This window comes from Rhincodon typus, chromosome 20 (assembly GCF_021869965.1).
Source record: "Rhincodon typus isolate 14 chromosome 20, sRhiTyp1.1, whole genome shotgun sequence".
Taxonomy (NCBI): Eukaryota; Metazoa; Chordata; class Chondrichthyes; order Orectolobiformes; family Rhincodontidae; genus Rhincodon; species Rhincodon typus.
In genome coordinates this window covers 890,040-907,608 of record NC_063351.1, presented here as the reverse complement: position 1 = coordinate 907,608, position 17,569 = coordinate 890,040, and the positions used below count along the sequence as shown (strand labels likewise).

The 17,569-nt window shown below is 42.2% G+C and overlaps 1 protein-coding gene across 3 annotated transcripts in view; it reads right to left on the bottom strand.

Annotated features, from left to right (window-relative positions):
- LOC109912598 (hexokinase-1) overlaps positions 1–17,569 on the bottom strand; it is a 240,029-nt gene that overhangs the window by 81,728 nt on the left and 140,732 nt on the right. For 2 of the 3 annotated variants that reach the window (XM_048608742.1, XM_020512029.2), the window contains exon 2: positions 15,145–15,307. The exons of the other annotated variant lie outside the window; for it this stretch is intronic. In XM_048608742.1, coding sequence (XP_048464699.1) covers positions 15,145–15,307 — 163 coding nt within the window. The remainder of the gene's footprint in view (positions 1–15,144; positions 15,308–17,569) is intronic. 3 annotated transcript variants of the gene reach the window in all.

Genomic DNA, 17,569 nt, shown 5'->3' with positions numbered 1-17,569 from the left:
CTCCACCAGACTCAGTCCTGAGAGATTTTCATGTTCCTCAGAATTAATTTAAGAATTCCCAGTATTAATCACACCATCATAAAATTTCACACTTTCCGATGACAAGATCCAGGTTTAGGAATTCCTTACATACACCCGGCCCTGCCCCCACCTCGCTTTCCTCTATTAAGATACTCCTTAAAGCCTACATCTTTGATGAAGCTTTTGGTCATCATTCTATCATCCCTTCATGTGGCCTAGTGTTGTATCTTACTTATAATGCTCCTACAAGGTCACTTGAGACATTTTGTCATGTTAAAAGTATTAATATAATAACAGTATTGTTGCTTATAACAATAATTCATCATCTTTGTAAATACCCCAGTGAATTTATTTCCCCAATTTCATATCATTTATCTAACAGTATGCCCAATACTGTACAGCATCTGTACCCTAATTAAGGTCTGTACCTACTTGCGCTACCACATTTACCTGTGCAGCCACACAGCAAGGTTCCACTGCTGTAAGCTTTCTCTAACCATACTTCCAAAATATATTACTTTACACCTTTCTATCTGACTTTAAAACTGTCATCTCTCCATCCGGCCTGCTAGTGTACAATTTGCCATATATCCAATTTGGTGTTATCAGTGAAGTTCTTGATCTATCAGTTCCTAAATCCAATTCACTTAATCAGTACATACTGCACACCATAAAACATCTACCTTCATGCTAACATGTGGCTGCTACATCTGGTGGTTGTTAAATCTATCAGAATTCATATTAACTTCTTTTAGGAAGGAAAAGCACTACAAACTGCCCTGATCAAAGATCCTCTTGCCATCACATTTGAATATTTCAATGTCCTTCAGAAATGAGCATTAAATAAAGGAGTGTTTGGACCAAAGGGTCTGTTTCTGAGCTGTATGACTCTCTATGAGAGAGTTCAATACATTAAAATAGTACTGTAACTGCAAGGTGTAGAGCTGGATGAACACAGCAGGCCAAGCAGCAGAGGAGCAGGAAGGCTCCTCTTTCTGAAGAAGGATCTAGGCCCAAAATGTCAGCCTTCCTGCTCCTCTGATGCTGCTTGGCCTGCTGTGTTCATCCAGCTCTACACCTTGTTATCTCAGATTCTCCAGCATCTGCAGTTCCTACCATCTCTGTAACTGCAAGGGCAGGTGCAGCAAACAAAGCATCCCCAAGCAAGTGAGCCCAAGAAAGTGTCCCAAAACTGCTCAAATTAGCTAGCCTGATTAATACAGTCTAAGCACTGGCTTGGTAATCAACTATTAAAGTAATGACAAACGGTATCACAGATTCACAGTACAGAACAGGCCCTTCAGACCATCAAATCTACACTGCCATAAATACACAATCTACACTTTCTGGTTGGCACAAGCACAACGGCCTTGAATATAATGACACTTCAAGTGCTCATTCAAGTACTTTTTAAAAGGTTTCACCTATTCCCTAGCCAGTGCATTCCAGACCCCTACCATCCCTCCACCTTGAAACTATGGCCCCTTGTTATTGACCCTTCGACAGAGGGGAATAGCTGTTTTCTATTCATCTTGTCCACTCCCCTCAATCTTATACACCTCTATCAAGTTTCCACTTCTATAATCACATCTTTCCTATGGTGCAGTAACCAGAAATGCACACTGTACTCCAGCTGTGGTCTAACCAAAATACTATACAGCTCCAACGTAATCTCCCTCCTCTTATAATCTATGTCATGACTGATAAAGGCAAGTGTCCCGTATGCCTAACTATCCGATTAACCTGCCCTGCCACCTTCAGGGATCTGTGTACAAGCACCCCAAGATCCCTCTAAACTTCTAGTGTCTTGCCATTCATTAAGTACTCCCTTGTCTTGTTCCTTCTTCCAAACTGCAAAACCTCTCACTTCTCTGCTGTACTGTCCTATGTTCTTATTAGGGTTAAATTCCATTTGCCACTGATCTTTCCATCTGACCAATCTGTCTATATCTTCATGTAACCTAAAATCATCATCTTACGTCAACCACCCAATTGATCTTTGTTGTCTGCAAACTTACTTATCACTCCCCTACATTCTCTTCTACATCATTTATGAATATCACAAACAGGGTACCCAGCACAGATCCACTTCAAATTGGGCTCCAGTCACACAACAACTTTCTACCTCCACCCTCTGTCTCCTGCCAGGATGTCAATTTTAGATCCAATTTTTCAAGTTACCCTGGATACATATGCTTTTATCTTCTTACCTATATCCCATGTGGGATCTTGTCAAAGGCCTTACTGAAATCCAAGTAAACTACATTAACCCTCAAGCACACGCTTTGTCACCTCAAAAAATTCAACCAGATGATTTGTTAGACATAATCTGTCTCTGCCAAAGCTATGTCATTAGTTGATGCTTTGTATGATGTACATCCAGCTCCAACATGGAACATTATGTGACATGATTTAAAAAATACTTAACCACATTTATTTAATCACTTTTTTGGGAGAATTCTATAAGAATTGAAAATATTCAGAAATGAGCTGAGAATTTATTTTATGTATTTGGTTATTCACTGCCAAAGCAAGGGTGATGGTTGGAGCTTTGATATTGACTTTAAAAGGACAATTGGATACATACTTAAATGGAAAAAAAAAATTGCAGGGCTTGGAGGAAACAGCCAGGGAGTGGGACTAATTGGTACGTTCTCTCAAAGAGGGTGAATGGCCTCCTTCAGTGCTGGAGACATCTATCATTTTAAGATTGTAGGAATCTATTCTTCCTTTTCAAAATCCATGCTGAGTGGTCAATGATTAACTCCGTTATAACCTTCTGTGGAGGGAAGCAGTGAACAAAATCAGCAGCTAACACAGCTATCCTTGATTTGTTTGCACAAGGACAACATGGATATGATTAGAAGGCTAATGACTTAAATATAGCTCTCAACCATTAGAATAGAGGTAGACAAGCAATATCAGTCAATCTTTATCAAATTGGTCAGCTAAACACTTCAAGCAACATTGTCAAAATGCTGTACCATTCAGACAGCAGCAAGCCGCAGGAATTCAGTCCTTTTCTGTTCTCCATCTGACAGTACAAGAGAAAAAAACTGCATCCTCTTTAAAATGGAAATATACTAGAAAACTGGATTAAGTGTGAAAGTGATGAAAAATACACCTAACATATGTATAGCAACACTTGTAACAGACAGATTACACATCCAATGATCACAATGTAGCTTCATCATGCAGACCTGCATGCAGAAGCCATCAACCAGCTCACCAGATGCGGAAGACTGACCATTTCGCATTGTGGATAGATATAATACACATCAAACACTCACTTGAGACTACATTAGTTGGTATGCACTGCACACCCCCGAAAATGGATCTTACAAAACCATACTCCGAGCAGGGTCCATCTATTAAAGCCGTCTGTCTAGATTTCAGCAGTATCAGGAAGAGATAGTGGCCTGTATTTTCTGTCTGGGAGTGGAAAGCAGGAGTAAAGACTGTTTCCTGGATCTCAGTCCACTCCTGGAAAGACAGTCATTCTTTTGACTTGGACTGGGGCTTTCCTTTGGTTGGCATGGAGACAGGAGTTCTGCTCAATTAAGGGTACCAGGGAAACTCTCAAAAGTTGGAAGGCCAATCAGAGACTTTCAGCTTGAGAGCAGAAGGCTACAGTGGAAGTTAAGTAACAGACGTCATTTCAATATGGAAGTTCCTTTTCAAGGGCTTTGTTAAATCTTTAGAAAACAGAGTCAGCAGCCAGGCCACCAATGGAGGACAGGGATTTCTCTGCAGGTTACCCACTGGCAGCACATGCACTTGGGAAGGGAGTGAGGGTCTATCTATAATCCTGCTCAACGTGCTGTCATCGATCAGCCTACCACTGTTGCCTGCCTCCAGATAATTAAACTGCCTCTTTGAAAGTCAGAAAACTGAAGACTGTAGAATATGACCCAGCCTCCTTCAACTGTAACTGACAAGGCTTTGAATGAGCTCATTTTGTTTCTTACCTCTTGGTAGCCTCTGACCCCAAACCTGCCTCGCCAAAAGTAGCCATTACTAGGAACAGGGTTGAAAATCAATATGCTGGTTAGTACCAGTATTTCAGACTCCATCTCCATCCTTTGTTGCCCTCAGCAGGGCCCAAAGATTCAGCCCGGTGTCAGACCTAATGTTGGAAACAAGTCTGAACAGTTTGACCCAGTCCTTCATTGTAAAATCAACCTTCCAACTGTGGGCCATTTGAAAGGTATCCCTAATAATACAGGGATACAATTCCTTAGTCCTACAATAAGAGGGATATCTCGATTTGTTAGCTTCCTTATATACTTTGAATTCTGTTTGGAACAGATATAGAAGTAGGTCTTCGAACCACTTGAGTTTATTTAACCATTCAAATTATCTGCTTTGGTGGCATGGTGGCTCATTGGTTAGCACCGCTGCCTTACGATGATAGGGACCTGGGTTCGAATCCCACTTCGAGCAACTGTTTGTGTGGCATTTGCATATTCACCCCATGTCTGTGTGGGTTTCCTCCGGGTGCTCCAGTTTCCTCTGACAGTCCAAAGACTGTGCGGGTTAGGTGGACTGACCACAGGAAATGCAGGGTTACAGGGACAGGGTGGGGGGTGTTTCTGGGCTGGATGCTCTTCAGAGAGTAAGTGTGGACTCGATGGGCCGAATGGCCTGCTTCCATACTGTAGGGATTCTATACTAATATCCACTTTGGTTTCATCGCCCAGAATACTGTTACCAAATTAAAACGTCTATCTTAAATTACAGCACAGCTATTCAGCACAACTAGTGAATGCTGCTGCTTGTGCTCCATCAAACCTTCTGCACATTTCTTATTCATATTTATTTTGTAATCCCTTAAACACATCTATACTATTCACCTCAGTCACTACTTGTAGGAACCAGTTCCACACCCATTTCTCCCAAAACATTTCTCCTGATTCCTTAATGGATTTATTTGTGACTAATTTTATACTTATAGTCACAGGTGTTAATCTGTCCAGAAGCAGTAATAGATTTTCTAATGCATTCCTATCAATACTTGCATTTTAAAGCTCTATCAACTCAACTCTCAGTCTACTGCTTTCGAGAGAAAATAAAAACAGCCCTAACATGTTCATTCTTGTTTGGTCATTCTGTTCTTGGGACAAAGGAACTGTCCTTTGAGTCGAGGTGGAGTACACTGGGGCTGTATTTTCTGGAAATTAGAAGTAATGAGGGTGATCTAACAAACATACAAAATCCTTAAGAAGCCTGAGAGGGTAGATGATGTTAGAATATTTCCCTTGGCTGGGAGGATCTGGAAATAGAGGCAACAGTTTCAGATTGTAAGGTTGTCATTTAGTGTGGAGCTCTGGCCTAGACAGCAGTGAATGCTCATTCATTATGCTCAGGACAGAGGCTGATAAATAGATTCTAGGGAATTGTGCAGATAGCGCTAAATGTGAAAGAAATGCAAACTGTGATGGGAGCAACATGAAACTCCAATACAACATTGGCAAATTGGTTGAGTGGACACAGGGTTCAATGCAGAGAAGTGTGAGGTGATATACTTTGGCCAAAAGAACATTGAAAGACAATAAGAAATAAAAAAGGGACAAAAACAGAAGTTACTGGAAAAATTCAGCAAGTCTGGCAGCATCTGTGGAGAGAAAGCAGAGTGAACATTTCAGGTCCAGTTTCCTTTCTTCAGAAATAAAGGGTACAATTCTAAAGGGGATTTGCAACAGAGGGACTACATGTATGTGTGCACAGATCATTGAAGGTGGCAGGACAGGTTAATAAAGCATAGGGTATTCTTGGCTTCATAAAATGGGAGCATAGAGTACAAGAGCAAGGAGGCGATGCTGAACTTGTACACGACATTTGTTAGACTTCAACTACAATATTATGTATAATTGTGGGCATCACATTTCTGAAAGGATGCAAATGCACTGGAGAAAGTGCAGAGGCGATTTACTGGAATGGTTCCAGAAATGAGAAACTTCAGTTATAATGATAGATTGAAGAAGTTGGGACAGTTCTCTTTGGAGAGAAGGCAGCTGAGAGGAGATCTGATGGAGGTTTTCTAAATTGAGTAGGTTGGATAGAGTAGATAGGAAGAAGCTCATAAAAGAAAATGAGGTGGCTAAAGATGTGCAAATGAAGCAACGGTGACAAGAGAAAAACTGTTTTACACAATGAGTAGTGAGGGTATGGAATGTACTACCTAGAAATTTGGTGAAGCAATTTCAATTGAGGCATTCAAGAGGACTTTGGATGATTATTTGGATAGAAATAGTGTGCAGGAATATTGGGATGAGGCAGAAGATAGCACTAGGTAATAGAACCGGCGCAGACACTGTGGCCTTCTGTGCTGTAACAATTCTGTGATTCCGTGAACTTTGGGATTAAGAATAATCCTGGAAGGTGGGGTTTAGGAAAAAGCTCAGTCTTGATTTTGACGAAGGATGAAGCAAATTCAAACAGCACTGGTTTTACTCAGAGATAGTAAGAACTGCCGATGCTGGAGTCTGAGATAACAAAGTGTGGAACTGGAGGAACACAGCAGGCCAGGCAGCATCAGAGGAGCAGGAAAGCTGACGTTTCCGGTCGGAACCCTTCTTCAGAAAATTCTGAAGAAGGGTCCCGACCCAAAACGTCAGCTTTCCTGCTTATCTAGCACTGGCTTCACATTAGGAGACAGAGTATGGTAGTGAAGGGTTGTTTTTCAGACTGGAGGCCTGTGACCAGCAGTGTCCACTTTTGGTTGTCATTTACACAAATGGTTAGGATGAGAATATAGGAGGCATGGTTAGTAAGTTTGTAAATGACACCAAAATTGGTGTATAGTGGACAGTGAAGAAGGTTATCTAAGATTTCAGAGAGATCTTGATCAACTGGGTCAATGGGCGGAGGAGTGGCAAATGGAGTTTAATTTAGATGAATGTGAGAAATTGCATTTTGGTAAAACAAACCAGGGTAGGATTTATACAATTAATGTTAGGACCCTGGGTAGTGTTATAGAACAAAAAAAAGTCCTAGGAGTTCAGGTACATATTCTTTGAAATTTGCATTACAGGTAGACAGGGTGGTTAAGAAGCCATTTAGCATTGTTGCCTTCATTGCTCAGTCCTTTGAGTATAGGAGTTATGACGCCACGTTGAAGTTGTATAGGGAGTTGGTGAGACCTCTTCTAGAGAACTGTGTGCAGTTCTGCTCGCCATGTTACCAGCAGATTATTATTAAACTGAAGAGGGTTCAGAAAAGATTTACCAGGGTGTTGCCAGTAAAGGAGGTTTTGAGTTATAAAACTAGGCTGGAACTTTTTTCATTGGAGTATAGGAGGTTGAGGGGTGACCATATAGAGATTTATAAAATTATGAATGGCAAATATCTTTTCCCAAAGATGGGAAGAGTTCAAAACTTCAGGGCATATTTTTAAGGTGAGAGGAGAAAGACTTAAAACGATGACTTGAGGGGCAAATGTTTTAAAAAACACCAAGTGGTTAGCATGTAGAATGAACTGCAAGAGAAAGTGGTCGATGCAGGTACACTTACAATGTTTAAAAGACATTTGGAGAAGTACATAACAAGGAAAGGTTTGGAGGGATATGGGCCAAATGCAGGCAGGTGGGACTAATTTAGTTTGGGAACATAGTGGACTAGTTGGATTGAGAGTCTATTTCCATACCATATGGCTCTATGGTTAAACAACCTAACGTCCGCTCATAATCTCATGTTTTGATCTTCTCTTGCACAGTCTTTCTTCCCCTTTCTGTAAGTCGTGTGCTTTGCTTCTCTTCTTGCCACCTCTCCCCCTTAACCTACAGCTCACTTGCTCCATGTTTCAAATGTTCTCTCTCACCCTCAGCCACATCAATCCCTCTACAGACACTCCATATACATGTATTTTCAGTACTTCTCCTCACATTGTTCTCTGTTCCAAAGAACAATATAGCACAGGAACAAGCCCTTTGGCCCTCCAAGCCTGCGCTGACACATTCCGCCCTTCAATACTAAAAGTGTCTTCACTTACAGGATCCGTATCCCTCTATTAAAGTATGCATACATGTAGTTTTGATATTTTCAGCTGATCCAGCCTCAACAACCTTTTTGTGAGAGACTTCAAGAGTTCCAATGTCCTGTATGTGAAGACATGCATTCTTAAGTCGCCCCCGAATAGCCTGCTCTAATGTTAAGATGTGGTCCCTTAGGACTTCCCTATAGGGGAAATATTACCCTGTTAAATCCTTCTATCTGAAGCACCTCAATTAGATTGCCCTGTAATCTTCTATACTCAAGAAGATCAAGATTTATGCAATTGGTTCTCATAACACTTTCGATCTGGTAACATTCTGGAGATTTAGCACTCCACAGTCAATATATTCTTCAGGAGGGGACGTGTTTGTGTCCAGAACAAAGATCTGTAAAACTATAACTTAACTTTAATGCCTTGTTCAGCCAGAGATAAAAGCTAGGCATTCCATTAGCCCAATTATTTTGTTACCGTCCCCTAGCTCTTAACATTGTTCTTTCACAGTTCCTAGCTTCTAACAATTTAGATTACATAGAACATTCTCCATCTAGTCTTTTTAGGTTCAAAGTGGAACATCTCTTACTTCCCTACACTGAACTCCTTCTGCTGCAGATCTGGTGTACAGACACTTATTCCAACAGTAGTTTGCAACATTTGTCTCCCATCCACACTATTTACTGAACCTCCTTACTTAAATATTGCCAGTAAACATGGATGTACAGATCACCATTCCTTCAAAGACATTTACTTAGTGATAATCTGGGAGTCTAGTTTGGACCCTTGGAGGGACACCTCCAGTCACATTCCACCAATTTAATTACAGATCCATTATCCCTACTCTCTATTACCTACTTCTCAATTTGGCATTTAGCAATTTCTACAGAAAGCAACCAAATCAAATTTAGACTTATCACAACATCGTTATTAATACTGGAGTCAAAGCACCATCTTTTGTGGTACTGAGTAATACAAATAACTTGATCCTAGGCTTGCCTTCTGGTCTGTAACACGTTAATCTATGCCGTTTAATGCTGTGCGAGAGAAGACAATTGTGGTGGTACAGGACTTGTTATTAGAGAGATGCGACTGCATCACAGGGAGTCAAATTATATGCACACAACCTGCACAAAAGGAAGAGCTGGAAACTGTGACAGGCCAAGTCAAAAGACAGTGAGTCACCTGGACTGAACATAAAGGGCGGTATGGTGGCTCAGCGGTTAGTATTGCTGTCTCACAGCACCAGGGACCCAGGTTCGATTCCACCCTTGGGCATCTGTGTGTTGAGTTTGCACATTCTCCTCATGTCTGGGTGGGTTTCCTCTGTGTGCTCCAGTTTCCTCCCACAGTCAAAGCTGTGCAGGTTAGATGGTTTGGCCATGCTAAATTGGCCATAGTGTCCAGGGATGTGCAGGCTATGTGGATTAGCCATAGGAAATGCAAGGTTACAGGGGTAGGGAAGCGGGGTGGGTCTGGATGGGATGCGCTGCGCTTCAGAAGGTTGGTGTGGACTCGATGGGCCAATTGGTCTGCTTCCATGCTGTAAGAATCTATGATAAAGGAGGCAAAGACCAATGTTATGGTTCTTAAAGTTAATTTTAAAAAAATCAAGATAGAGATAATGGACAAACTAAACTATCTTGGCTCAATGATCAACACCAAACAGTTACACTTAAAAATAAAATCCAACTTAGATTAGTTATGTCAAGAAGTGTAATCTCTGATTTAAGTAACAACCAAAAGCATCAGCATCAAGCTGAGAAAACATCTAGTCCAGTCATTATTGTGGGGCGTTGCACTCTATGGATGCGAGTTGGAGTCTGAGAAAAGATGATGAGAGAAGGATAGCAGTTGTTGAACTATGGTCCAAATAAAGCTGTAGTGAAAACTAAATAAGTTGAATTACATGACTTTAATAGGAGTGTCAGATGGGATGAGACATTAGTTGTCCTTTTTGGAGGAGGACAGACCAAAATCAATCTTCACTTGGCTGTATACAACATTACCCACTTACTTCAACACCTAGTGACAAGATGCAAGGAAGCAGGCCATTTCAGAAAAAGTTGAATTGTGGTCACGAGAGACAACTGGTGCTCTGATGTTTCGGATGAAAAGGAACATGAAATTAATTATTATAGATAAATATAGAAATTGAGTGATGGCATTATAACTGCAAAGTAGAATGCGACACAAAAATTTGTCTAGTGACATCAGAAATTTTACATCCAGCTGATAAAGATAGCATTTGCGACAGTGCAGCACTCCCTCAAAATAGCACCAAGCTGCTAGCTAAGTCACATGTCAAAGTCTCTGAATTGGAACTTGCAAATATAGTCAAGACTCCATAGAGTCATAGAATTCCAGGCCACCCAGCCTGCACATCCCCAGACACTACAGGCAATTTAGCATGGCCGATCCACCTAACCTGCGCAACTCGGGACTGTGGAAAAAGACTACAGCACCCAGTGGAAACCTGCACAGACAGGGAGAGAACGTTCAAACTCCACTCAGACACCGGAGGGTGGAATCAAACCCAGGTCCCTAGCACTGACAGGCAGCAGTGCTAACCACGGAGCCACCATGCAGCCCATGTTCTTTAAACAAGATAACCAGTTTCATCACTGCCATACCACAAATCAGTGAAAATGGAATAATCAGTAGATGAGGAATAATATTGTCAACACTCTCCACTTTGGCACTTCTGTCCAACAGACTTTGAGGTATTAGGATTCTGTACTTTGCATCAATTGACTACCCATGTCTGCAAAGTAGGTCAACTCTCACCATATTACAGCTGACAGACTCTGTACCCGTTCCAAGCTACGTATCAAGTGCTGACACTTCGGTCTAAGTATCACAAATAGTTTTGTTACATAATGTTAAAATCCTATACTCCCTCCAATGCTGATATATTTGGAATGTAATGTCTGCTTGCATTAGTCCACACTGGGAATTAGGTTGAGAAAGCTGCCTTCAGCATTAAGGCTCAAAGGAACATAGATTCTCATGCACCTGAACTTTGCCTATGAGAAAACTCTGCAGGCGCTTCTGAATTGATATAAAAGGAGGACGGTCATAGCTTCAGAGACTAACCATCACTACCCACGGGCACAAATCCAAGAATTGTTCAGAGAAAATATTCAGCCATTTTCAGTTTTTCGTTGCAGATTTTCCCTCAGCTTTAAGATGAGCTGGTGATTCCAGTATTCCTAGCTCCTAAAACAGCCAATGCCAGCTTGCAGCTACAACTATGTTGTCTGCAGTGAGCTTCTCGCCTCCTGACTTCTCAAAATCTTTTCACTGGAGTTCAGAAGAATGAGAGGTGATCTCGTAGAAATCTATAAAATTCTTACAGGGCAAGGTGCATGCAGGATGTTCCTGATGGCAGGGTAGTCCGGAATCAGAGTCACAGTCCAAAGGATATGTGGTGAACCATTTAGGACTGAGATGAGAGAATATTTTTCACCCAGAGAATGGTACACCTATGGAATTTGCTAGCACACAAAGCAGTCGGGGACAAAACACTAAGATTTCAAGAAGAAGTTGGATATAGCACTTGGGGCTAAAGAGATCAAAAGGATATGGGTGAGAAGCAAAAACAGGCTATGGAGTTGGATGATCAGCAATGATCATATCAAATGGCAGAACAAGCTTGAAGACCGAATAAACTACTCCTGCTCCTACTTCTCCTATTTCTATGTTTCTACAACCAGAACACACAGCGGAAACTCCTGCAAACATGGGGAGAATGTGCAAACTCCACACAGATGCAAGAGGGTGAAACTGAATCCAGGTCCCTGGCACTAAGAGGCAGACTTATTCACCATTGAGCCCCCAAGCTGCCTGTGTTCTTCAAACAAGATAATCAGACTCATCACTGCCACACCACAAATCAGTGAAAACAGACAAGTCTGAGCACTTGGCTAGATGCATGCAGTTGCACCAATACCAAAGAAGATTAACACCATTCAGGACAGACCAATTCTCCTATCATTGGAGTCAAATAACCATCCCCTCCATTGCCAGCAGGTTGTGACTGCAGTATGATCAATCTACAGGAGACATGACAACAATTGCACCGATCCGTGTGACCCTATCAGTCACAAAATTGAATAATATTGTAATGGGAATGTCATCAAATCTAAATCATATTCCATCCACATTTAGACATAATAGCATCACTTTCTCCATTGTTACTGGTTCAGAATTCTGGGTCTCCTGAATAATACCACCTTTATATTCTTTATTCATTTATTATATGTGCTGCCCTTGTCCTTCTACATGGCAGTGGACTTGGGTTTAGAAGCTACTGTCTAAGAAGTCTTGGTGAGTTGCTGTCATGCATCTTATAGATGGTTCACACACTTCTGCTGTTGTGTGTCAGTGGGGAAGGGAGTGAACATTTGTGGATAAAGTGCCAACCAAGAGGAGATCTGTTCTGGATGGTGTTAAGCTCGATTATTATTTGAACTGCACTCATCCAGGCAAATGGGGATATTTCGTCATACTGCTGACTCTTGCCTTGTAAATAGTGAATAGGTTTGATAGAGTTAGGCAGTTACTCACTGCGGGATTCCTAGTCTCTTACCTGCACTTGTAGCTGCAGTTTTTATATGCATAGCCCAGTTCAGTTTCTGGATGTTCAAAGTTAGGAACTCAACTATGGTAATGGCACTGACTGTCAAGAGGTGATGGTCAGATTCTCTATTGTCGTTGGTCATTGCCTGGCACTTATGGTGACAGAAATGCTCCTTGCTACTTGTCAATCCAAGCCTAAATATGTTCTGGTCTTGCCACGTTTGAACATAGGCCTGCTTCAGTAGTGGAGGAGTTAGAAATAGCAATGAATCATCAGCAAACATTCCCAATTCTGATCTCATGATGGAGGAAGGTCATTAGTGAAGCAGACAGTTAGGCCTAGAACACTCCCAGAGGAACTTCTGCAGAGATTTCCTCTGTCAAAGATGACTGGTCTCCAATAATCACAACCATCTCCGTTTGTGCTGGGTATTATTCCAACAAGCGAGCTTTCCCATTTCCCACTAACTTTTCTAGACCTTCTTGATGTGACACTCAATCAAGTATAGCACTTATGTCAAGGGTAGTCACTCTCACTTCTGATCTCAAGTTCAGTTTTTTTGTCCAAGTTTGAATCAAAGCTGCAATGAGGTCAGGAGCCAAGAGGCAGCAGCAGAACCCATACTAAGTATCAGTCAGCAGCTTATTGCTATGCAAGTGCTGGTCGACAGAGTTGCTGGCAAATCCTTCAAACATTCTACTGATGATCAAGAGTAGAAATTATAGGGTGGGAATTGGCCAAGTTGCACTTCTCCTGCACACTGTCAGATAAGTGCCAGTGTCGTAGCTGTACTGAAGCAGCTTGGCTAAGGGCTCAAAGTTCTGAAGTACCAGTCTTCAGTACTATTGCCAAATATTGTCCAGGCCCCAAAGCCTATGCAGTATCCACTGCCTTCAGTTGTTTCTTAACCTCATGGAGTGAACTGAATTGGCTGCAGCCTGCCATCTGTGATACTGGGCACTTCCAGAGGAGGCCGAGATGGATCATTCCCTCAACACTTCTGGCTGAAGACTATTTCAAATGTTTCAGGCTTGTCTTTTGCACTGATGTGGTGGGCTCTCCCATTAAGATGGTGGAGCCTCCTCTTCCAGTGAGTTAAGTGTCCACCACTGTTTAGGGTTGGATACCACAGAATGTAGAAATTATCTTTTTGTTGTGGAATACTTAGCCTGGTCCGTCATTTACTATTATGCTGTTTAGCACACAAGTAGTTTTGCAGCTTCTCCAGGTTGACACCTCATATCTAGGTATGCTTTATGGCATGTCCTCCTCTACTCTTCACTGAACTAGGTCTGATCCCCTAGCTGGATCGTACTGACAGAATGGGGGACATGCACGACCATGAGATTGCAGATAGTGTTGAAATACAATTCTGCTGCTACTCATGGCCCACAGTGCTTCATGAATGTGCAGTCTTGAGTAGCTAAATCTGTTCAAAACTTATCTTGTTCAAAGGTGGTAGCGTGCAGGCAGATTGGGTTAGCTCAGAATGGCACCACAGTCAATGCAGACATGGTGGGCTGAAGGGCCTGTTCCAGTGCTAAACTGTTCTCTTCTTAACATGATGGAGGATGTTCTCAATGTGAAGATGGGACTTTGTTTCCATAAGGACTGGCTGGTGGTCACTCCTACCAATAATGTCACGGACAGATTGATCTGTGGCAGACAGATTGTTGAGGATGAGACCAAGTAGGTTTCTCCCCTGGTGGGTTCCGCCGCTACCTTCCACAGATCCAGTCTAGTGCCTATGTCATTTTGAACATACCAGCTTGTTCTGTAGCACTGTGGCCAAGTCACTCTTGATAGTTGCCACTTAAGTCCCTATTCTGCACCCTCGTCACCGTGTGTTTGGTGGGGGTGGGGGTAGGGGGTAGGGGGACCAGTCTGAGAGACTAATCTGTCAGCTAAAGCCCCAGATCTTCATAATGAAGACCAAGTTTTCTGTTGGCATTTTCAGTACCTAGGTCCTTGTCAGGTGGTGTTAACAGCATGCCGAGTACAGTCAATACAAATTCTTATAAAACATCCCAACTTTAACTTCCACACGGAAATAAAAATCAACGATTTGAAAAACAAACCGCTAAACATTAGATCTTACATAGTGTTCCACCAGGAAAGAAAGGTGAAAACATATCCAAGTTTTATTGTACTTGGACTTGAGAAGTATAAATTTCAATGATGTAAGCGTTATGATTTGATAAAATCTGCTGCGTTGATTACTTTTAAATATATAAGGTCAAATACAAGGATCGTGGCCTAACAAAGGGGAAGTAGCTAATATGCAAATTAAATTACTAATGATATTCTTATCAGAATATGATTACTATGCCAGATGTCAAGTACAAACACAGATGTTTCACTCGTGGGAGTGGTTCTTAGCAGCGAACGTGAAGGTGATGTAACCTGAAAATCCTGTTTTATAATAGACTGTTCTGAATGGCCTCATTCCATTGTCGACTTTTCGAATTTCCTTTGTTCCAACAAAAAAAATGAAAGTAATACTGACACAACAACTGAACATACAGGTAAAATGTGTTCAAAATGCAGAATATCTCACCTGTTCCATCAGGAGTTGATCGAACGAAAGTAGGCAGCATTTTGAGTGTTGCTGTTGGATTAGTGTCCCGTCCTAGTCCTTTCTCCATCTCCGTCCTGAACCGTGCCATAACATCAAGCAGTGTTTCATCTGAGAGGCGAGCTGCATATAGATATTTATCAATCTGTTGAGAAGAAAGGTGAAATTTTCTATGAAGAGTTGTTTCATAGTGGAAAACACTGACAGAAGAGGAAGTTTGAAAAAAGGTTCTTCTCCACTGACGCAGCCTACTACTGCAACTCACTCAGCTCTGTTCCAACTGAGGCCCTTAACTGGACACCACTTGTGGGTTGACCGACAGAGTTCAGGAGCAGGGATAGGCCCAGAAAATGACTCTGCTCATGTCTAGAGCAAGAAATGAGGAAACCTCCTGCAATAGCTCCCTTTCCGCGTTTAACATCCATGTAACCCAAAACATCTGCTCCTCAAGATTGCTCCCTCCACCCTATTAAGACCCCAAACCTTGCGCCTCACCTTCCCTCCTACAGTGAGACCAATGCTCATATATGGTAAAAAACAAAAGAACCAGTGGACACTGTAAATCAGTAACAAAAACAGAACTGCTGGAAAAGCTCAGCAGGTCTGGCAACATCTGTGAAGAAAAACATCAGAGTTAACATTTCAGGTCCAGTGACCCTTCCTCAGAATGCAGAGTGTCCTGGACTTTGAATCTGGGAACGGTTTGTAGTTCCAGTCCCGGCCATTGTACTATGGGACCAAAGTACTCTTGGAGGCAGCACCTCCTCTTGAACGAGGGGCTCACATGAGGAAGCCTGCATTGGCAGGAATCTGTTCCCTACCTGACTCTTCAAGTGTAGGAGCAGGAAAAGCCATGATCCAAAAACTCCTGCCCCGGTATCATTCTGCTGAATGTACACTGCACACCCAGGGTCAATATCCCCTTCCAAATTGTTCTGGACCTAAACAATGCACTCTGCATGAGCGACACAGTGGCTCAGTGGTTAGCATTGCTGCCTCACAGCTCCAGGGGCGTGGGTTCAATTCCACCCACGGGTGACTATCTGTGTGGAGTTTGCACATTCTCCCCATGTTTGCATGGGTTTCCTCCAGGTGCTCCAGTTTCCTCCCACAGTCCAAAGATGTGCAGGCTAGGTGGATTGGCCGTGCTAAAATTGCCCATTGTGTTCTGGGATGTGTAGATTAGGTGGGTTATAGGGGGAACAGGTCTGGGTGGAATGCTGTGAGGGTCGGTGTGGAATTGTTGGGCCGAAGGGCCTGTTTCCACACTGTAGGGATTCTAAGAACTAAATTGGACCAGGCAGCCTTCTCCAACTTATGCAACACCTCACCAAAATATGTTTTGTGCAAGTATTGACAGTAAGAGGATAACAAAGGGAAAAGTACAGCCCATAATGACTAAAAACAACCTATATACAGAGGTGGAAAATGCTAACATGATTCTAAGTGAATACCTCACATCAGCCTTCACAAAAGCAGGGTCAATGCAGATATTGTAGGTAATAAGGAGCGTGAAGTATTAGATGTGATAAGCGTAAGGAAACAGGAAGTATTAATGGGATTAGCATTAGCGTTGAAAGTAGATAAATCGCCAGGGCTGGATGAAATATATACTAGACTCCTAATAGAAGCGAGAAGAAAAAATATGAGATCTGACTATCATTATCCAATCTTCACTGGATACAGGCATGTACCACAAGACTGAAGGATTGCTTATGTCCTTGATTGTTCTTAATCAACTTGTTCAGATGTGTTATGACACATCTCCAAAGCAGGTGGGACTTAAACCCAGCCATCTGGCTCAGAGACAGGGACACCACAACTGCACCACAAGAGACCAATGCTAATGCTGTGTTGTTTTTTTAAAAGGGGAGAGAGGATTAGTCCAAATAATCACAGTCCTCAATCTAAATTTTGTAGTGGGCAAGTTATTGGAGAGACATGATAAATTGCCACTTAGAAAGGCAGGGATTAGTTAGCATAAGTTTGTTAAAAGAAGATTGTGTCTGACTAACTTGATTAAACTATTAAAGGGAATAATGGCAGCATGGTGGCTCAGTGGTTAGCACTGCTGCCTCACAGTGCAAAGGACCTGGGTTCGATCCCAACCTCAAACAATCACCTGTGTGGAGTTTACACGTTCTCCCCATGTCTGCGTGGATTTCCTCTGGGTGCTCTGGTTTCCTCCCACAGTCGAAAGATGTGTAAGTTAGGTGGATTGGCCATGCTAAATTGCTCATAGTGTTTAAGGATGTGTAGATTAGGTGTATTAGCCACAGGAAATGCAGGGTGACAGGGATAAGGTGAGGGGATGGGTCAGGGTGGGATGGTCTTCACAGGGTCGGTGTGGCTTTGCTGGGCCGAATGGCCTATTTCCACACTGCGGGGACTCTATGAATAATGAGAA